The sequence below is a fragment of the Vigna angularis genome, chromosome 7, assembly GCF_016808095.1.
Source record: "Vigna angularis cultivar LongXiaoDou No.4 chromosome 7, ASM1680809v1, whole genome shotgun sequence".
Taxonomy (NCBI): Eukaryota; Viridiplantae; Streptophyta; class Magnoliopsida; order Fabales; family Fabaceae; genus Vigna; species Vigna angularis.
In genome coordinates, this window is record NC_068976.1 from 10,580,913 (window position 1) to 10,602,285 (window position 21,373).

Consider the following 21,373-nt stretch of genomic DNA (forward strand, 5'->3'; position numbering starts at 1 on the left):
AATCTTTCTTATTTTCCATTTCAGCATCAATGCAGCTATCTTTTTGTTTACTAATCTACTAAATCAATAAGTAATTTGTTATCTGTAATGTAACTGAAGTTGATCAATTAGTTTAACATGATGTGTTGAGAGATTAAAATGGTGGCTCACCTAAAAGGACAACTTAGGATTTGAAACAATGTACATGTTTTATTTTTCAAACTAAAATGTTTTAAAATTTGAAATACAAGTGGACCAATGTACATACTATGAAAGAATCTTACAAATGAATTGCAAAATTCAGTTCAGCCATAACCAGAATGCTTCAAATGGATGCACAAAAGCTCTAGAGTGAGAAGCATTGTGATGATTTCATCTTTTTTGGAAGTTGAATACTTTGATTCCAAAGGCAAAGATGAGTGCAAACAAAAGTGAGAAACCAGCCACCACAATTGCAACCACTCCAAGAAAATCATGTTCAAACCCAAAATAACTCTTCACAAATTCTTCAACCCTTTGGCCATTCTCAAGCTTCTGCATGTCATCTCCATATTGGGATGCCACCAATCCATACAAGGTCCATGCAACAGGGCAAATCCAATAGTACCATTTCCACCATATTGGTATTCTCTGCATTATAGTTTTGTTCCTAGAATGAGTTTCATGTTATGTAAAAAATGCTACATAAGTTGTAAAATTTTATCACAATGCATAAATTATATCCATTTTTTTTTAAATTGTCATCATCCAAGCAATGTAATGTGTATAAGATTGTTTACTTTATATACCTATCAACTATCTTGATAAACATCAGAGTTAGAGGAAAAGTTGTAACAAACCGATAAGGGAATGATGAAGCCTGAGAAAAGGCACCATACTGCATAGAATGAGGTGGACAATATACCAGCAATGTGTGGATTAGGAGTTATGGCCATGGTCATCATACCATAGAAAGTGTAGTATAAGAAACTGAAGTAGGTGTAATAGAGGTTCCAAAACACCTTTGATGCTGTCCATTCAAATCCCATCATGGCATATACTATCATACCATATATCAGAGCCTGAGCCAATATGTGAGGAAGCTCTATAATAACCTGCAATTGATCATATACAAGCCTTGAGTCCAACTACAAAGTTTCATGATGTGTACCACAAATTGTGTCAAGTCAGAAAGTATGATCTACTTTAGACTTAAAGTAATTTTACCTGGTACTTTAATTCAAAGTTAAGCATATAATTTACTTTCTATCATATTCTCAATAAAAACTTATCACATCAGTTATTATGAACTCATTTTGTGTATCGGAGTTAACTCCTTGCATATTTTTAATGTGTTCTTTGTAAACTTAACACACTTTTAATTTGTTTCTTATATGTGTGATGCTTTTTTAATTTAGTTTCTTTATGTAAAGACCAAACTATAAGAATGTGTTACATGTATATGAACTAAATTAATGTTGAAAATCTGCGTGTGGGTCTAAGTTTCATGTTTAGTAGAGACGATAAAATTAAACAACATACAAGAAAGAAGACTTAGAAACTTATTATCTTAAGATTTTGGGTTAGAGGTGGATTGAAGGTGGTATCAATTCTTTATGTGTGAGCTGTACTCACGTCTTATTGGTGTTGTGTCTCTCTGGTTATCCTCCTTCGAAAGATCCATAAGTAATATTAGAATCAATGGTTAATCTTTATAATACAACAATGTGAAGAGACTTATAAATTTATTGTCTAAAGGTTCTGAGTTGGAGGTAGTATCAATATCTTATGTGTAGGATGGACTCATGTATGAAGGTTTTAGATTTGAGGTGGTATCAATATCTTATGTATAGGTTAGGCTTATGTCTCAGTGGTATTATGTCACCCTGGTTATCCTTCCTCATCAATTAAGAATGTGTAAGCTATTGTGTTTAATTAAGACTCTTTATTATTTTGAGATAACTATTTGCCAACTGGTGTAGTAATAATACCTGTGAAATAGCATAAGGTAAAGCTGAATACATTCCTGCAGCTCTTTCTCTGTAGAAAACTGTTCTCTCAATTGCTACTATAGGCTGCACTGAGGCACCATTCACAACCCCAATGAAGGTAACGGCAGCATACATTGAACCCATTGCATCAAAAAGATCTTGCTCCTTTCTCCTGCAAATTTTTATTTCAAGAAATTTTTCTTTTGAAATTCATTTTCACTCTCTAGTTTTACATTTAGTAGGAATAGAACGAATCAATAAAATTTAATTAGTTTTTGAAAGTACTACTATGCCTTTCTTGTCATCAATTTAAAAGGGGTCTACAAAGAACAAAAGTTAACTAGTTTTGGATATTATCTTTCTCAAACTCGATTCAAAATCTATAGTGAACACCCAAGTGAGATCTTTGAACCAATATTATATCAGAATTAAACTAATTAGTCATTGTGATGTGCTTTTCGTTTTCCAAATACCTTTTGAAGCCAACGTTCCAAAATATCACCCCAAACAATAAGCCCGAAGTTGTAGTAAATAGGAGTCTAACTGCAGTATATGATGTGTTCCGCCAATATGACAAATGTTGCTTCCATAGGCACGCTATGAGTTGTGCCATGAAACTCTGTGAATGCTGACTATGAAAGTATAGATCTCTTGAACCTTGACATGGTACACTAAGCTCCTGAATCAGTTGTTTGTTTCTCCTGATTAACAAATGGGAAGCATCAGAACCTATTCATGATCTTTCAGAACATTTTGCATTGACATCCTAAGCCGAGGAATATGTAACTTTTAAAAGGACAATTTGGTTGGAGAAACCGATTTTGTTTTTATTTCCTGTCTTCACAATCACTGAAAAATGTGTCATCTTATTGTAAGGAGACAGTGAAAACAACAACAGCATGTTTCTTGTACAAAACCTTAGAATCAAAGAAGGTAAAATAAGATGACATTTTGCAATAATTTGAGAGAAAAAAAAAAAACCCCTTATGTTTTCATCAGTATGGAACAATGGACTATGAAGCTTTGGCTCAAGACATCTAAAGAAACAAAATTATTGCTTATTTCCACCCAAATATTTGTTGTTCATATACTTGTTATCAGTGATAGTGGTGCAACTAAGGAGTCTAACCTGTGTAGCTCTGAATTTTTGTACACATCTGTGAAGTCAATCTTAAGACTTGCTTCTTTTGCTGCTGATGTGACTTCCAACATCCAGGTTGCTGGATTATAACCATCTTTGATCTTAGGCACTCCTTGAACAGCCTATAGTAATCAATTTGTGAATATGTTAATGTTATTGAAGCAACTAGTATGTTCAATCTCATTTACACTAAAAGGTATACGACTCGTTCCTGAGTCTGTGTCCAATTTAAAAGACTTTTTTGTTGTCTCTGACATAATTTTGACACGACTCCAACACAATGTTAATAAGGATAATTGCATTGACTTTCTATAAGCTCATAAACTTATACTATAAGTATCTATTATGATTATAGAAATAAGAAACAAATCCTATATGATCACAGATATGCTAGATAATATGTCTTATTGAGAATGTTTTTATTTAATCTCCTATGATATCTTTATAATGTGAAATTTTTTAAAGTTTTGTCTTTAAAAGTTTAATTATTGAAATTATTGACATGGACTCACCTCAAAGTACTGGATCAGATGGGAAGAGTTGCTGCCAATTGGACCAGAATATATCTGCTCCCCTCCCAATTTCAGAAGTAACAGCTACAAAGGTGGATAGTAAAAAATACTTAATTCTTATTTCATATATGTAACATGGTAAGAACCTTTGAAGAATAAAATCACACTTAGAATGCAATTGATCCAAACAGTAAGACTTCTTACCTCATCAAAGGCGTCAAATATATCAATACTTGGCTGGTGGATGGTGCAGACCACAGTTCGACCCGTGTCTACAGTGTTCCTCACAGTTCTCATCACAATTGCAGCTGCTCTAGCATCAAGGCCTGAGGTTGGCTCATCCATGAAAATTATTGATGGGTTGGCTACAAGTTCAACTGCAATTGTAAGCCTCTTGCGCTGTTCAGTTGACAATCCAGTCTGTCCTGGCAATCCAACAAGTGCTTCTCTTAATGAATTAAGTTCTACAAGTTCCATAACTTCCTCAATGAACATCTGCATAAGTGAAATAAGACCTTCTGTTGTTATTGTTGAACAATATTATGATATTTGAATCAGTTTTAAATCATCAAACTCATGCCTCTTTTGAAAAGAAAATTGTCTTAAAGCTACCTTTCTAGTTTCTTTGTCAACTTCTGGAGATAAACGAAGCCATGCTGAGTATAGCAAGGACTCAAAAACTGTAACATTGGGTGAGTGGATATCAAGTTGTTCACAATATCCTGATATGCGAGCAAATGTTTCTTGCTTCTTTGGGTATCCAGATATTGTGATGCTTCCTTCGATGTATCCACTTGTTTTCCTTCCAGATAGAACATCAAGTAGAGTAGTCTTGCCAGCACCACTTACACCCATCAGAGCTGTTAGCACCCCTGGCCTAAAAGCACCATTAATACCTTTCAGAAGTTCAAGACGATTCTCACTGATTCCTTGACTTTTCATTTCCTATAAAAAGGTTCTGTTTTAGTCCTCATACAGCCTTGCCAGTACTGGTAAAGATACTATGTTCTATTACTATGCTTCTTAAGTTTTATCTGAAAAAGTTTTATCTTAAAAAGTTGAGTTCAATCCTTATACACCCTTATAGGAACTAAAACATAAGCTTTTTTATACATTTCTAAATGAGTGATACCTACAAGGACTAAATGAAAAGTTTAACCTCTTAGATGTAACTAATTATGTATAAAAAGAAAAGTCAATTGAAACATAAATTCAACAAAGGTACCTGTGGCATGTCTACAGAATATCTTATCTCATCAAAAGCGAGGAATAGAGGTTGAAAAGGAAGAACCATGCCTCTCCTTCCACTGTCACTGGCTATGTTCTTTTTACCAAATTCTCCAGAGGTTGGTGGACTTGCTTCTTTGTCCATCTTTGTATCTGTTTATAGTCATGTTATGTTATTTATGGCTTGAATTCCAAACTTCAAGTTACAAGCACAGAACAACTTATAGCTTAGAACTTAAGGACTCACCAGAAGAATTCTTTCTAGTTGGTAACTGAATGAACTCTTCAGCCATTGAAGCATTTCTCTCAAGCAACTTCTCTTGGGATAGCCCTGCTTGATCTTTTCTGAATGCTAAGCAACATATTCAATTATCAGAATGCATTTGTTATCAGAAAAGAAGTCCAACTAAAAATCACAGCTCAAAGATGGCACTTACGCCTGAGATATTGCAAAGCCAGGGTGAAGAGAAAGTTGAAGAGAAAAACATAACCAATCAAAGCTCCTATTCCAATCCAATACCAATACGCTTGTGGGAAAAATCCACGAGATTTCAGTATCAGTACTCCCAATGTTTCACTGGAATTAAGACTAACCTGAAAAATATCTCAGCCAATTATCTTATATAAATATTACTTTCGTAAGCTCATTCTTATTCATAGGACTTCTTCACCATTAAAAATAAAGGGTATTCATTACCTTTCTCCAACTATTCCCAAGAAACTCATTCACAGCTATAGCATTCTGTCCATACATCATTGGTGAGGACCAGTAACCCCACAGAAACCATTTGTGCACATCCTCTGATTCAAAAGATAAAAGTTTTATGATAAGAAACGTTAGTTAGATTAGCCAACTTTTAGGTTGCACTGCCACTTTCTCACCTCTGGAAATCACAAATCCTCCCAAAACTGTAACTGCAAGCAGTGCAAATGTGCCAGCAGTGTTTGCCACCACAATATCTCTTCCTAGTGCAGCCATCAACCGAAACAGTGCTGATGCCATCTGGTTAATGCAAAATACTACCAAGTACTGTTTTAGAAGCCTGCAATAAGATTTCTCATTACATTCCAAAAGTGAGTGAGTAATAGGATAGTAGAAGGGTGAGGACAAATGGTTTAGGCCTTAATTGTTCATTGTTTTCAAAAGCAATTTTCTATTTTCTAAAATTTATTTGTCCCTCGAGCACATGAAAATGTGTCTTCTAAGGACACATCTGTTTTCTAGAAGATTGTTTCTTGAGTACTTGAACAAAACTTTTGGAGAGAACAAAAAAACGGATGAGAAAATATCTTCCAACTATTCCTTTTTTGGTTTCCAAAACGCTTGTTTTAGGAAAAAATTTCAAGACTTGATTTGCTAAATAATTTCCAATCGTCTTCTTTTTCAAACAAAAATTTAATAAGAGAATCAGGCAAGTCCTTAGTTTCTTCTTGCCTGAGAATATTTGGATCATAGCCAATGGCATAATAAGAGATACATTCCCAGATGGAAACCTCTACAAGGGTTAATGGTATTTTGAGGATCCATGGTGGAAGAGAATAAGCCCATGAAGGATAAAGGAGGTGGTCTCTTTGCTTGTAAAAGACAGGAAGTTTCATGATTGTCATATTCAGTTCTGATATTCCATTGAACATTGCAACAGTGACTGTGAAGAACAGAGCACCCATGTAAGCTTCTGCATCTTCCTTGGTATAGTGACTCATCTTGGTTCGGAGAAATAATGTTGTTGTCAAGATAGCTAAATAAGTAAGCTGAAAAGCCAGAACAAGGCATGCTTAAGGGCACATAAAACACAAATAAAAAAGAAGAAAAGAACACTGTATTTAACCTTTTATTCATGAACAAATAAATTGAACAACATTTTTGGACTCCAAATATAGCTTGAAATCAGATTATGTAAATAATATCAGTGATTGAATATTACTCACTTGTGTGGCTTTGAATATGTAGACAAAGGAATTTCTCTTCATAAGCAAAAATTCTCTGCTAGCACAAGCCCTCAACAGCTCTTTCTTGTTAACACCATACTTCTTTGTGCTCAATGCATTTGGATGGCACTTAGACTTATCAAAAGGATTTTCCATTTCATCTCCAAGTTGCTTACCTATGTGAAATGACTGGAAGGCTTCAGCAAAATCCTTGACAGTGACAAAGCTATACGGTTCATCTTTATGTGCCCAATATTGCCATTGATCTTTCCTTGATGTCACCTATTGCACATGAAGAGAACAAAATTTACCCTATCTATATGAAAGCAAAGGAAATTTTTGAAAAGATTGAGTGAATCACACTCATACTTCTTGTAAGAAGTCAGCAACTCCTTTTCTTTCAGGACACTTGAAACCCATTGATTCAAAAAACTCGAGTACATTTTCTCTTGGTCCTTGGTACACAATTTGCCCATCTGTTAATAGTATTATATCATCAAATAGTTCATAAGTTTCTGGTGCTGGCTGTAATAAGCTCACAAGTGCAGTTCCATTCAAAATATGGATGGATTGCCGGATAGAGTTGACAATCTGAAAAGTTGTGGAACTGTCCAAACCAGTTGATATCTCATCCATGAACAACACCCTTATAGGTCCAACCATCATTTCCCCTAAGCATTATTCATCAAGCAATTTTATTCAATCAACATCATTTCATAAGTTTCATTTTGTCATTATTTTTCTTGCCAAATAGAGTCTACCTGTTGTGAGTCTCTTTTTCTGCCCTCCTGAGATTCCCCTTATCATTTCATCTCCTACCATAATGTCAGCACACACTTCAAGTCCCAAAATCTGCAATATTCCATAAGAGAATATGTGAACCTTTTCTTGTTTCACTATTCTTTTATATCAGATGAGTCTGTACTTTTACCTTAAGAATGTAGTCAATGACCACACTGTTCTGCTGCCCTTCTAGTGCTGCTGCCTGCAATGAACAACAAGCAATGAAACAATGAAGCTTCTTCAAAATTCAGGGTGCTCTCCATTTCAAACATAAATGTTCAAGGCTTTCTTTTCTATCTTATTTCTCACCTTCATATATGCATCAACATCAGGATCTGGTTCAATGTTTGCTTCCTTCTCTCTTCTAAGCAGATCAGTCAACATCTCTGTAAAGTAGTAAGTTTCAAAATTCTGATTAAGAACACTATATTTTTTGGATATATTTGAAAGGTTTATGCATTCTTTTGTTCACAATTACCATAATTCTTTCCAATCCCTTGACATCTTGCTGAGAAAGCCAGTGTTTCTCTCACAGTCATTTCTCCAATGTGATTATCATGTTGACTTATGTAAGCTGATGTCCTTTGTGGCACAAACTCCTCAAGACCATGTCCATTGTATGTTACTCTCCCAGAATGCTGAGGTTTCATCTCAAATGATATTAATTAATATAATTCAGGAATTACTCAACTAAAACTAAGGTTACTTACTATATAATTAGAGAGATATAACAGTTCTTCTATCAAAAGTTTTAGTACTAAAATTGGTTTCCTTACTTTCAAATATTTACCAAGTCTTCCAGCCAATGCCAACAGCAATGTAGTTTTTCCAGATCCTGGTGGTCCTAAAAGCAATGCCATTCTGCAAAAAGCTCATCATCAGAACCAGAAAATATCTAGCTGTTCATTTACATGACTTTTTTTTAGCAAGGTAAAAAAATTGCACAAAAACAAACAAAGGAGATTTTTTTGAATTCACCTTTTAGGCTTTATGATTCCACTAACATTCTGAAGGATGTGTAACGGTTTCTTTGGACTTTTAATTATGTGAAGAGAATTTAAGAACCCCTGAAGAAAAGAAAGACCGAAAAAATAAATAGATAAAAACCATTATATGAATAAAAGAACCATGTGTGAGATTTGAATTACCTCAAGCACATTCACAAAGAAGTTGAGTACTGTAGGCAATGCTCTGCTTCCAACATAAACTTGTGCTTCAACATTTATATGCTCAAATCGAACTTCAATTGTTGGAATTTCAAGCCCAACTCTGTGAGTTTAGTTTAACATTGCAAATATATCTCAATCAAATCTTCCTATTCATTACTTTAGGATTTGGATGCTTCACAAAGAAGTATGCTTCAGCTCCCAAGTTACACACAAAAACAATTTAGTTATTCTTTTGAGGTAACTTTCTCTAGAGTTTGAGAATTTTTTTTTTTTTTTATTTTAGCTTATGTTTCAATTTTAATACAAAATTATCACCTAGTTTCCAAAAATTTACATAAGAAACTATGAAAATGGAAAAATAAGCCTGCTTTTCTTATTGTTTTCTATAAAAAAATGTGATAACAGAAAGACATATATATATATTGAACTTGAGAGTATAAATTAGAGTCATCTGATAGTGTGGCCGATAGGTGGTGAAACAAAGTTAACAAACAATAAATTTCACCATTATGGACTCTGATCCATTGCTATGATACCTTAAGAAGTGAATTCTAAACTTAACTCAACCATACAATATTACTTTGTAAGGTGAAGTTTACGTTTACTTATATATTGTAAATTGGTTTTTATTTCTAGTTGATGACACACAGGGGGAAATATACGTGTAAAATGAATCTAAGTCGAAGTTTATTTCCTTAGTTAAAATGAGTTAATTCATTTTATTTTCTTTTCATGAACAACTTTTTAATTGAAAGAAATAAAAACAAACTGAAAACATTTTCATATGATCCAATTGGTAGTGTCAATCATGAATCCTGGAGAGACTCACCTGTCCATCCTTTCCCTGAGCTTCAGCAAGAACCTCTCATTATCTTCTTCTGATATCTTCACAAGTCTATCTAGAAGGCTCTTTCTCTCTGATAACTCCAACTGCTTGGTGTCAAACTCTTCTGCTTTCCCTCCCACTTGGTTCACCACACTTCTCTTGGTGCATGCCCTTGCAAGGAGTCTCTCTATTGCCACACACTTGAGAGTTTCCTCATCTTCTTCTCGTTGAGAAGTTGAGAAAACCCCCATGCAATGGTTCCTCCACATGTCAAACCCTCTCACTCGTTGACCCTCTACTCTCTCTGTCTCACTACCCTCCATTGATCTCACACAAAAAAACACCAGTGATACAAAACTAAACCTTACACCATAATGTTGCTCCCACTTTTCAGGACACAAAATTGCCCTTTTCAACCTTATATGAATGACTTTTGAAGAATGAATCCATGTTTGTTGGAATTTATAGAGGGATCTAAAGATGGGTTGACACTTAATGATTGAATGGATAAAGGAAAAGACAGATGAAAACAAAGCATGGCATCTGTAGCAGTTGCACTATAGCAGTAAAACTGCGTGACTGTCAAAGACTTTATCTGTCATTTTGTGTTTGGCAATAACACAAGTTGTTGGTGGACAAAGATACAAAATTGTAGTAGTAAACTATGGTTATATTTTTCCGCACTCAAACTCAGTTTTCTCAAACTCTTTCAGCTTTAAGAAATGTGCATGATTATCTCCTGCAACGTCATCAGAATTTTGATAACTCTATATTGTTTCTTTTAATCACAGTTGAAATTATGGAAGTGGGAACTCAACTGATTCAACAATGATATGTTGTCTTATGCTGTTGGATATACTTACACAGTGCCGATCAAAGATGTAATAGAATCAAATTGAATATTCATGCTTTCATTGATTTCAAACCAAATGCTAATTTCTAAACTAAATTAGTGGCCACTTTTTTGGATTAAAACTAGTTAATGAAAAACCTTTTTAAAGATTGAATATTACAAATACTCATGACAGTTTTCGCTTGTTACAATTTTTTTCATTATTTATAATAAGAACCAATAATTAGGTTACCTCTATTTGTGAATAAAATTGAAAATAAAAATGGAAAAACTAAACGTATAAAGAAGTCTGACAAAAAAATATATTTGTTAATATATATAAATTTGAATTATCGATCATTTATATAATGTTTGTAACTAAACTTAGAGTACAAAAATGATAATAAATAACTTTTAATTTTCGAATAATCTATTGTAATAAATTATAAATATAGTAAATACTAATAATGCATTTTTATTTTATTGTTCTTAAATTAATAGATGACAAAAATTATTAAAAAGTAAATGATATTCGATTTTTAAAGATAAATTAATATAATTATCTATTCTATTCTATTCTATATTATATTTAGGTGTAATTTTACTTTTTAAGTGACTTTTTTTAATTTAATTATTTTTTTCATTTGACCGTTTTCTTTTCTAAAATTATTTATTTATTAAAACTAAAATGAATATTTATAATAACAAAATTATCTAAAATAAATAAATATTACCTACGATAAAATTATAAAACTTATTTAAATTTATTATTATAATTATAATAATAATAATAATTTTATTATTTTTTATTTAAAAAGTCTTTATAATAAAACTACAAAACTCTATAATATTTTTGTAAAAAGTAAAAGTACGTCATTATTTTGAGAACAATCGGAATAAAACATTTTATAAATAAATAAATAAACAAAAACTAAATATAACTATTTAGATGTCAAAAGACTAAACATTTTATAATTTTTTTAATGTTTATATGAATTTATTAAAAATATTTTGAATTTTATAACAAAATGGAAATGCATTGTCAATAAATAACTTAGGACTTTGTTTATCATGAAATATTGTTACGTGGTGACTCAGATCGAAGCACACAACCAAGACAAGTTTGAGGATATCACTTGAAAATTAAAGTTTATCTTTGGTTAAATAAATTCTCTCTTTGTTTTTAAGAAAACTTTTGATATCCTTAAATTGTTAATTTAAAATTTTTATGTTTTCTGGGGTCTCCTTTCATTTTTTCTATTATTTTTATTCATGGAAGTGGGAAATATGAATATTAAAATTTAAAAATAATTGGTTAAACTTCTTAAACTTGTAGTCATCTCCAATATATATATACTCATAATTTTGTTTCATAACTTTGTTTTTTAGTGTCTCAAGCCACCTCAACTTGTTATCTCCTCACCAATAGTTTTCAACCTTTTTTTATCAAAATTTTTCAAACCTTCCAACAAGGAATAGAGTAGGAGATATATTGATCAATTTGTTGAATAAATTTTGGTTTGATGTGGCTATCAATAGTATTTTCTTGTGTTGAATTTCCAACATAAAACCATGTTTTAGAATAATGTGAAAGAATTTAGTCATGTTGATGTTTTAAAAATATGAATTAAAAGTCTCTTGTAGAATATAAACAATAAAGTTAACGACAGAAAGAATTACAAACATTGAAGTTCTATTTCAAAAGTGATTTTATGATATATTATTTTAACAACTAATACTTCAAAAGTGGTAAATATTACATTATTTAATTTAATTAATATAAATTAAAAAATGTCTATTTTTAATTATCCTAGTTATCATGAGTATTTTAAGAATAATACCATTAAATATGGTTATTCATATTTAAATCTATTATGCATAACTTATTTTTCTTATATTTAAATTCAACTATATTAAATTAAATGAAAAGATTGGGGCAAAAGGTATTGGGTGTATCGATTCCCACTTCCTTTTCAACAAAACCAACATAAAAAGTCAGGTTAATTAAATATATAAAAGAAGTTATTAAGACGAGAATATTATTTTAAACTACAACTTCGAAAGTGATATGTCATAAAAATTAAAATTAAATGCTTTCATGTCAATATTCATGACATATGATACAATAATTGTTCTTTATAAGCAATATACTAAATTACAAGATGATGAAAAAATTAACAACAACTCATTATATAAGATCATGTAATACTATTGATTTAGGGCAAATTCTAGAGGAAAAGATGATCTAGGATTTTGACAAATGTACATAAATACCTTTTCTTTCACAAGCTAAAATGTTCTTAAAAATTGGGTATGATTGTATGATTTAGAGTGAGAAGCATTGTGATGATTTCATCTTTTTTGGAAGTTGAATACTTTGATTCCAAAGGCAAAGATGAGTGCAAACAAAAGGGAGAAACCAGCCACCACAATTGCAACCACTCCAAGAAAATCATGTTCAAACCCAAAATAACTCTTCACAAATTCTTCAACCCTTTGGCCATTCTCAAGCTTCTGCATGTCATTTCCATATTGGGAAGCCACCAATCCATTCAAGGTCCATGCAACAGGGCAAATCCAATAGTACCACTTCCACCATATTGGTATTCTCTGTAATTGTGTTCATTTTCAAAGTTAGTTGCAAATGAAAAAAATAAATAAGAAAAATGTTCACCATTGACTCATTTCTCTTCATGCAGAATCTCTTACTGGTTGAAACTTATCAGAAATCACGAAAGGTGTGGATTTCACATGTTTTTAAATGACTCTAGGCAATTTTGTAGTGGCATTGAATTGGGTCTACTCAGGAGGTTCACTAGAAAAATACAACACCAATAAAATCTGAACTTAACCGAATTAACACTATTTTTTACTAAAAACCTTAAGAGAATGAATTAATAGGTCTTGTGTTTTACTTTCTCTTTTCTACTCATGGACTCACATTTAGAATTCTAACATTGGATTGTGTATACCAGTAGAATTGAATGTTAATATGCTTCAAATTCTTATTTTAAATTCACAACTTCTATGCGGACAGGGTGTTTGATGAAAGAAAGCAAACCCAAGTAATCATTAGGAAGTGGCATTTTGTTTTAGAGTGAGCAGTGACATGTAAGAAAAAAAATTGTAAACAAGGTTGTGTGACTCACAGATAAGGGAATGATGAAACCTGAGAAAAGACTCCATATTGCAAAGAATGAACTGGACAATATGGCAGCAACATGTGGATTGGGGGTGATGGCCATGGTCATCATACCATATAAGGTGTAGTATAAGAAAGTGAAGAACATGAAGAAAAGAAACCACAAGAACTTTGATGTGGTCCAATCGAATCCCATCATGGCATATACTATAATCCCATACATCAGGGTCTGAACCAAGATGTGGGGAAGTTCAATAATAACCTGCAAGTACAAAACAATTGTTAGAGTTCAACTTTTACTGTTCAATGATCAATCAATTGTTGTGGCTTTGGAGTTTGGAGTATGCCAGATATGTATACATAAAAGAAAAGTAGTTTAGAATAGAAGATCAAAGATAATTTATAAACACTCATTTTACTAAATTCAAACTTTTTATCAAGTTAGTACTTTACCTGTGCAATTGCATATGGCAAAGCTGAATACATTCCAGCAGCTCTCTCTCTGTAAAAAACTGTTCTCTCTACAGCTATTATAGGCTGCACTGTGGCAGCATTTTGTACTCCAATGAAGGTAACTGCAGCATACATTGAGCCCATAGCATTGAAAAGATCTTGCTCTTTTCTCCTGTGATTTTCATTATCATGCCGTTATTAACCCTCTAGGTGATATTATTTGTTTTGAATTTCATTTTCGCATCACTTTGTTTATTTTATCTCATACCTTTTCAGGCCAATGTCCCAAAATATGATCCCAAATAACAATGCTATTAGTATTGTGAATAGGAGTCTAACTGCTGTATATGATGTATTCCTCCAGTATGATAAATGTTGTTTCCATAGACAAGCTTTACATTGTGCCACCAAAGTCTGTGAATACTGACTATCAAAATGAAGATCCTTTGAACCTTGAGGTGGTATACTAAGCTCTTGGATCAATTCTTTGTTTCTCCTATACAATTGGAAGCATCAGTGAGTGATTGATCAAAATCTTGAAAAACAACTACATTAAAATCATCAACAATTGAATCCATTTGCTTTGAGAACAGATCTGTGTTCACTTTCTAACCAAAGATTTGGAAAGAGGAACCACAATAAAAAAAGTGACTGTAAGGTATATAAAATTGACAAGAGAAGATTAAAACAGATAGTGAGAGTTAGAAACACAAAAAGGAAAAGTGAAAAGAAACCAAACAACTACTGATTACAGTATGAGTTAGAAGTTTAACCGATATAGTTCTGAGTTTCTGTACACATTGGTGAAGTTGACCTTAAGAGTTGCTTCTGTTCCTGCTGATGTAACTTCCAACATCCAGGTTGCAGGGTTATAACCATCCTTGACCTTAGGAACTCCTTCAATAGCCTATATCAATCATGAACTACAGTAAATATGCCAGATTTACAATGCTACAGAAGCAACTTATCTCTATATGTGTGTTGAATCTCATTTACACCAAAGATTCACCTCAAAGTACTGAATCAGATGGGAACAGTGGCTGCCTAATGGACCAGCATATATTTGCTCCCCTCCCAATTTCAAAAGTAGCAGCTGAAAAAGTGGAGATGGCAATACTTTATTCTTTGAAACATAGTTTCCAAAAGGGTGGCTTACACAACTTTATCTCAATGTGAAGACTAGTTAGTACTTACCTCATCAAATGCATCGAATATATCAATACTTGGCTGGTGGATGGTGCAAACCACAGTTCGTCCTGTGTTCACAGTGTTCCTCACAGTTCTCATTACAATTGCAGCTGCTCTAGCATCAAGGCCTGAGGTTGGCTCATCCATGAAAATTATTGATGGGTTGGCTACAAGTTCAACTGCAATTGTAAGCCTCTTGCGCTGCTCAGTTGAAAGACCAGTCTCTCCTGGCAAGCCAACAAGTGCTCCTCTTATTGAGTTAAGCTCAACTAGCTCCATGACTTCCTCCAAGAACATCTACAGCTCATTGAATTGAGTTCAAGTTTACAAGATGTTATGTCCTCATGCATGATGTGATGACAACAAGTATTCCAAACCATTGCAAGTAATAAGATACGGTGAAGAGAGAAGGTCAATATTGAGGAAACTTCTTCACAAAAGCTTCTAAAAGAGAAAATTAAGAAGAAAAACTAAGATTAGTTTCTCCATATGTTAAAACTAGCTTATAACTTCTACAAATCAGTTTATACATGAATTGATTTATAGAAGTTATAAGCTAATTTTAGCATTCTGAAACTAATTTTAGTTTATGGAGAAGTTGATTTCATTTTTCTTTCTTCTTTTCTCTGTACTTAGAAGTTTTCAAGTTTTCCTGAGAGAACCTGATCATTCTTTCAGGTCTTAAGTAATGAGTTTCATGTTTCAATTTAGATAGAAGAAAGTTGTACCTTTCTAGTTGCGCCATCAACTTCACCAGGTAAACGAAGCCAGGCCGAATATAGCAAAGATTCATAAACTGTAACATTAGGTGAGTGGATATCAAATTGTTCACAGTATCCTGAGATGCGTGCAAACGTTTCTTGCCTCTTTATGTATCCAGATATTGTGATGCTCCCTTCAATATATCCACCAGTTTTCCTTCCAGCAAGAACATCCATCAAAGTAGTCTTACCAGCACCACTTACACCCATCAGAGCTGTTAGTACTCCTGGCCTAAAGACACCACTAACACCCTTCAAAAGTTCTAGACGTTCCTCAAAAACTCCTCGCTGTTTCATTTCCTACAATCAATATAACAGTCAAAATGTACAACAGTTCTAATTATTTTCCACAAAGATCAGACTAAGTTCAGTGCTATAGCAAGTTCCTTGTCCACTTGGAGCAAAAAAAATAATCGAAGTATGCTCAAAAATATATTTTAAATAGAAACAATACCATATAAATGGGAAGATTACACTTAAAAACAAAGTACCTGTGGCATGTCTATAGAATATTTGATCTCATCAAAAGTGAGGGATAAAGGTTGAAAAGGAAGAACCATACCCCTCCTTCCACTTCTGTTGGCTTTGTCATCACTTACTCTTCCAGAAAATGACCTGGATGACATACTTCTTTCATCTACCGTCTTTATTTCTGACTTGTCATCACATTCAATAGGTTATGACCTCATTACCAAAGCACAAGCTGAAAATGCAGAAACTGTAACTTGTGCTCAAGGACTCACCAGAGGAGCTCTTTCCATTTGTTAATTGAATTAACTCTTCAGTTGTTGAGGCATTTCTCTCCAGCAATGTCTCTTGGGATAGCCCTGCTTGATCCTTTGCAAATGCTGCAGAAGAAACATATTCAACGAGAACAAATTAAGTCTGTGGTTATATAAAAGCATCCAAGTAAATTTCTCAGTTAAAAGATGTATGAATATATTACTTACGACTTAGATATTGCAAAGCCAAGGTGAACAGAAAATTAAACAGAAATACATAACCAAGTAATGCTCCTACTCCAATCCAATACCAATAAGCTTCTGGGAAAAGGCCACGAGTTTTCAGTATCAAAACTCCTAACGATTCGTTGGAATTAGGAGTAACCTACAGCATCAACAAATCATCTCATAAATACATATCTAACTTTTCAAGGCTCAGTGTTTCTCATGAAATATGCTAACCATTGCAAACAAATATGTTACCTTTCTCCAACTATGACCAAGAAATTCATTCACAGCTATGGCATTCTGTCCATACATCAGAGGTGAGGACCAGTAACCCCACACAAACCATTTGTGCACATCCTCTGCCACAAAGAACAAACTTATCATAAAAAGGTTTCATTACAAAAACCAAATTTCAAGTTACAATTTTCTTACCTCTCGAAATCACAAATCCTCCCAAAACCAGAACTACAAGTAATGCAAATCCTCCAGCGGTGTTTGCAACTATAACATCCCTTCCTAATGCAGCCATCAACCGAAACAGTGAAGATGCCATCAGATTAATGCACAGAAGTATCAAGTACTGCTTCAAAAGCCTGCCAGTAGAACTTCTCATTAGATTCCAAAATGAATAACCAGAAGCTTAATTGATGATGTTGTGGCTTCTTGCCTTAAAAAATTTGGATCAAAGCCAATGGCATAGTAAGAGATTCCTTCCCAAATAGCTACTTCTATAAGGGTTATTGGTATTTTGAGAATCCATGGTGGAATAGAATAAGCCCATGCAGGATAGAAAAGAAGGTCCCTTTGCTTGTAAAAGACAGGAAGTTTCATAATGGCCATATTTAGCTCTGATATTCCATTGAACATCGCTACCATGACTGCGAAAAAAAGAGCACCCATGTAAGTTCCTCCATCCTCCACGGTCTCGTGATGCATCTTAGTTCGTAGAAATAATGTTGTTGTCATGACAGCTAAATAGACGAGCTGAAAAAAAGGATTAAGACATGCATAAGGTTCCAAAAGGAAAAGAAAAGAAGAAAAGGATACATAAAAGTTGAAGCAGTCTATTTTGTGATTGAATTTAGTTTCAAATCAGATAATATGAAAGCAATTAGTGCTTGAATGTTTCTCACTTGTGTGACTTTGAATATGTAGACAAACGAATTTCTCTTCATAAGCATAAACTCTCTGCTAGCACAAGCCCTCAGCAGCTCCTTCTTGTTAACACCATACTTCTTTATGGTCAATGCATTTGGATGGCATTTAGACTTATCAAATGGAGTGGCTAGCTCCTCTCCTAGTTTTTGACCTATGTGAAATAATTGGAATGCTTCTGCGAAATCCTTGACAGTGACAAAGCTGTGAGGTTCATCTGTACGTGCCCAATATTGCCACTGATCCTTTTTTGATGTAACCTGTTGCACCCCCACAAGAACAAAATTAACCTTCAATCCATAAAATACGAACAAAAAAATCTTTAAAACCAACACCAAGTGAATCACACTCATACTTCTTGTAGGAAGTCAGCTACTCCTTTTCTTTCAGGACACTTGAAACCCATAGATTCAAAAAACTCAAGTACATTTTCTCTTGGTCCTTGATACACAATTTGCCCATCTGTTAACAGTATTATATCGTCAAATAGTTCATAAGTTTCTGGTGCAGGCTGTAGCAGAGAAACAAGTGCAGTTCCATTCAGAATATGGATAGATTGTTGGATGGAGTTGACTATCTGAAAAGTTGTGGAACTGTCCAAACCAGTTGATATCGCATCCATGAACAACACCTTTACAGGTCCAACCAGCATCTCCCCTTCATTATTACGCAGAAACTTTTAGTAATCAAACTCTTTATAGGTTCCCAATTCTTGTTTTATTTTTCATGCTGTTATTGATAAACATATACTACCTGTTGTGACTCTCTTTTTCTGCCCTCCTGATATACCTCTTATCATTCCATCTCCTACCATAATGTCAGCACACACTTCAAGTCCCAAAATCTACATCATTTAAAAAGGGAAAACATGAAAAATATTATGCTGTTTCTTCAGAAACCATCAATATTTTCTTTATTTGATGAATCTGAACTCTTTTACCTTAAGAATGTAATCAGTGACTACCTTTGTTCTCTGCCTTCCTAATGCTGCGGCCTACACAATATGATCCTATGTGTTCAGAATTTCAAACAAAGTTCTTTGTCAAACTTTTTTTTTCTCACCTTCATATAGGCATCAATATCAGGATCTGGTTTAATCTTTGCTTGTTTCTCTCTTCTTAGTAGCTCAGCCAACATCTCTGCAAACGAAGTTAAATTCAAAACTCTGATTTAGAGAATTTAAGATTGTTAAGATTCGGTTAAAAGGTATTCTGCATTGCTTTTTTAAACTATGATTTTATTCCTGAAAATGAAGCAACAAACCATAATTCTGTCCAACCCCTTGACATCTAGCTGAGAAAGCCAGTGTTTCTCTCACAGTCATTTCTCCAATGTGGTTATCATGTTGACTTATATAAGCTGATGTCCTTTGTGGCACAAACTCTTCAAGCCCATGTCCGTTGTATGTGACTCTCCCATAATGCTGAGGTTCCATCACCAATTATGTCAGTTACTCAAATGCAAGTTATAGTTATAATAATTAGTGAATTATATGAATTATTCTCTCATAATTATCATGATTAAAGTTGGTTTTCTTACTTTCAAATCTTTACCAAGTTTTCCAGCCAATGCCAACAGCAATGTGGTCTTTCCAGAACCTGGTGGTCCCAAAAGCAATGTCATTCTGCAAAAGACTCATCATCAAAACACTAAAACGTCTGGTTGAAAGGTGCTATTTGAGTAAAATCACTACATAATTATACAATGAAAAAAACAATGAGTGATGATGAGTTCACCTTCGAGGCTTTATGATTCCACTGATATTCTGAAGTATATGTAACCGTTTCTTTGGACTTGGAATTATGTGAAGACAATGTAAGAATCCCTTGGCAAAAGGAAGAGGTGATTTCATGTTTAAACGACCTGAGATAAAACCAAGAAAGAGAAAAACACTACAGAAACAGCATGTGCTATATCGAAATACCTCAATTACATTAACGAAGAAGTTCAGCATTGAAGGTAAGGATCGTCCTCCAACATAAACCTGTGCTTCCACATTAACATGCTCAAATCTAACTTCTATTGTTGGAATATCAAGCCCAGCTCTGCATATTCAGTCCAACAGATCAGTCACAAACTCACAATCACAAGCATCTCAAATCTCAACCATCATATAGTCTCAAATCCACCAAGAACTAAGGCTTTAAATTGTAGTTACTGACACAGTTTTGTGGCAATCCTTGATACTAAAGGAAAGTTACATACAAATATTGCGACCCTTTTGAGATATATTTTCAAAAAGAAACTATGCTTCAATAGGCCATGTTTTCAGCTTTTGTTTGAATGCATGCTGCAAAAAAACTGGTGCTTTGATTCACAAAAACAAGACTCTAACCTGTCCATTCTCTCCCTGAGTTTCAGCAAGAACCTTTCATTGTCCTCTTCTGCTATCTTGACGAGCCTCTCCACAATAATCTTCCTCTCTGTGAGGCCTAGTTGCTTGATGTCAACCTCTCTCCCTTTGCCATCTTCACTGTTAAGAATACTTCTCTGAATGCGAAGATACGTGGGAAGTCTCTCTATTGCTGCCCATTTGAGAGCTTCCTCATCATCTTCACGTTCAGAAGTTGAGAAAACATCCATGCTGTTGTTCCTCCATATCTTAGAACCACTGCCTCTTCCACTGTCAACTGTGGATATGCCACTGCCCTCCATTGATCTCAGACAAACCAGAACTTAGCTTTCAGAAATACCAAACCTTCACCATCTTCTTGCTCTTCAATCTCATGTCACAGGATCATTCTGGTTCCCTCTCAACAATGTATTTTGTCTTAGTATTCTGAAAATGTCTTTTTTGAGGAGCACTTCACAACCTATTTTAAGGGATATTTTATTGAAAAAAGTTAACTTATTTTTATTTGTAAAAATATTTATAAGAAAAGAATAATATTAAAGGGGAAACTAATAGATGTAAAGTGGGTGCAAAAATTTTGTTGTTGAGTGTAATAGTAAAAGTGTGCTGAACTCTTTATGCTGGAATATCACTTTACTTACACATTTTATATTCACTTTCCAAATGTCACCTTAATTTTTCTAAATATGAACTTCCTCCTATTTCAAATTTAAAAAGATCACCGATAATTAGTAATACTATTTTTATTTTAAAATAAATATTTTTCTTTAATAACATTTTAATATAAATATAGAAGAGTTTCATCTACAAGAAAATGCCAATTGAATAAATAACATTTTATATGATTTTGTTAAATAAGATCATTTTAGTCAGAATTCGCTAATATTTATAATATATACCTAAATTATTTTTAAAATAATTAAGGACATTATGTCATACCAAAATAGTAGCTCATAAGAAATAGAGTATTAACAACTTATGTTAGCCTATTAATCATTCTGTA

The 21,373-nt window shown here is 33.4% G+C and overlaps 2 protein-coding genes across 3 annotated transcripts; both read right to left on the reverse strand.

Annotated features, from left to right (window-relative positions):
- Nucleotides 1–163: 163 nt before the first annotated feature.
- Nucleotides 164–10,389, reverse strand: LOC108319271 (pleiotropic drug resistance protein 1). Its single transcript, XM_017550346.2, has 24 exons — nucleotides 9,540–10,389; nucleotides 8,690–8,810; nucleotides 8,520–8,608; nucleotides 8,318–8,402; nucleotides 8,020–8,179; nucleotides 7,851–7,927; nucleotides 7,690–7,743; nucleotides 7,520–7,610; nucleotides 7,128–7,429; nucleotides 6,759–7,040; nucleotides 6,265–6,581; nucleotides 5,712–5,872; nucleotides 5,527–5,630; nucleotides 5,267–5,423; nucleotides 5,077–5,181; nucleotides 4,828–4,982; nucleotides 4,215–4,547; nucleotides 3,807–4,097; nucleotides 3,603–3,686; nucleotides 3,079–3,212; nucleotides 2,423–2,650; nucleotides 1,950–2,121; nucleotides 819–1,073; nucleotides 164–609 (listed from the first exon to the last, which is right to left on the reverse strand). Exons 1-24 carry the CDS (start codon nucleotides 9,857–9,859, stop codon nucleotides 352–354), a joined length of 4,335 nt encoding a protein of 1,444 aa, XP_017405835.1. The 5' UTR covers nucleotides 9,860–10,389; the 3' UTR covers nucleotides 164–351.
- Nucleotides 10,390–12,435: 2,046 nt separating this feature from the next.
- LOC108319295 (pleiotropic drug resistance protein 1) lies at nucleotides 12,436–20,813 on the reverse strand. 2 transcript variants are annotated; one of them, XM_017550379.2, is made up of 24 exons: nucleotides 20,353–20,812; nucleotides 19,942–20,062; nucleotides 19,754–19,842; nucleotides 19,557–19,641; nucleotides 19,281–19,440; nucleotides 19,080–19,156; nucleotides 18,958–19,011; nucleotides 18,771–18,861; nucleotides 18,373–18,674; nucleotides 17,996–18,277; nucleotides 17,530–17,846; nucleotides 17,295–17,455; nucleotides 17,118–17,221; nucleotides 16,863–17,019; nucleotides 16,656–16,760; nucleotides 16,404–16,564; nucleotides 15,880–16,212; nucleotides 15,158–15,448; nucleotides 14,973–15,056; nucleotides 14,737–14,870; nucleotides 14,232–14,459; nucleotides 13,964–14,135; nucleotides 13,518–13,772; nucleotides 12,436–12,978 (listed from the first exon to the last, which is right to left on the reverse strand). In XM_017550379.2, exons 1-24 carry the CDS (start codon nucleotides 20,670–20,672, stop codon nucleotides 12,721–12,723), a joined length of 4,341 nt encoding a protein of 1,446 aa, XP_017405868.1. In that variant the 5' UTR covers nucleotides 20,673–20,812; the 3' UTR covers nucleotides 12,436–12,720. The 2 variants fall into 2 exon arrangements, with proteins under 2 accessions (XP_017405868.1, XP_052736233.1); XM_052880273.1 differs by having other exon boundaries at nucleotides 12,741–12,978; nucleotides 13,538–13,772; nucleotides 20,353–20,813.
- Nucleotides 20,814–21,373: the final 560 nt, after the last annotated feature.

Coding starts and splice junctions, on each gene's coding strand:
- LOC108319295 (XM_017550379.2), bottom strand. CDS start 20,672: ATGGAGGGCAGTGGCATATCCACAGTTGACAGTGGAAGAGGCAGTGGT. Junction 18,675..18,770: donor GAAAAAGAGAGTCACAACAG/GTAGTATATGTT, acceptor GTAATAATGAAG/GGGAGATGCTGGTTGGACCT. Junction 16,565..16,655: donor AAATGGAAAGAGCTCCTCTG/GTGAGTCCTTGA, acceptor ATGACAAGTCAG/AAATAAAGACGGTAGATGAA.
- LOC108319271 (XM_017550346.2), bottom strand. CDS start 9,859: ATGGAGGGTAGTGAGACAGAGAGAGTAGAGGGTCAACGAGTGAGAGGG. Junction 8,609..8,689: donor TCTTTGTGAATGTGCTTGAG/GTAATTCAAATC, acceptor TCTTTTCTTCAG/GGGTTCTTAAATTCTCTTCA. Junction 6,582..6,758: donor ACATATTCAAAGCCACACAA/GTGAGTAATATT, acceptor CTGGCTTTTCAG/CTTACTTATTTAGCTATCTT.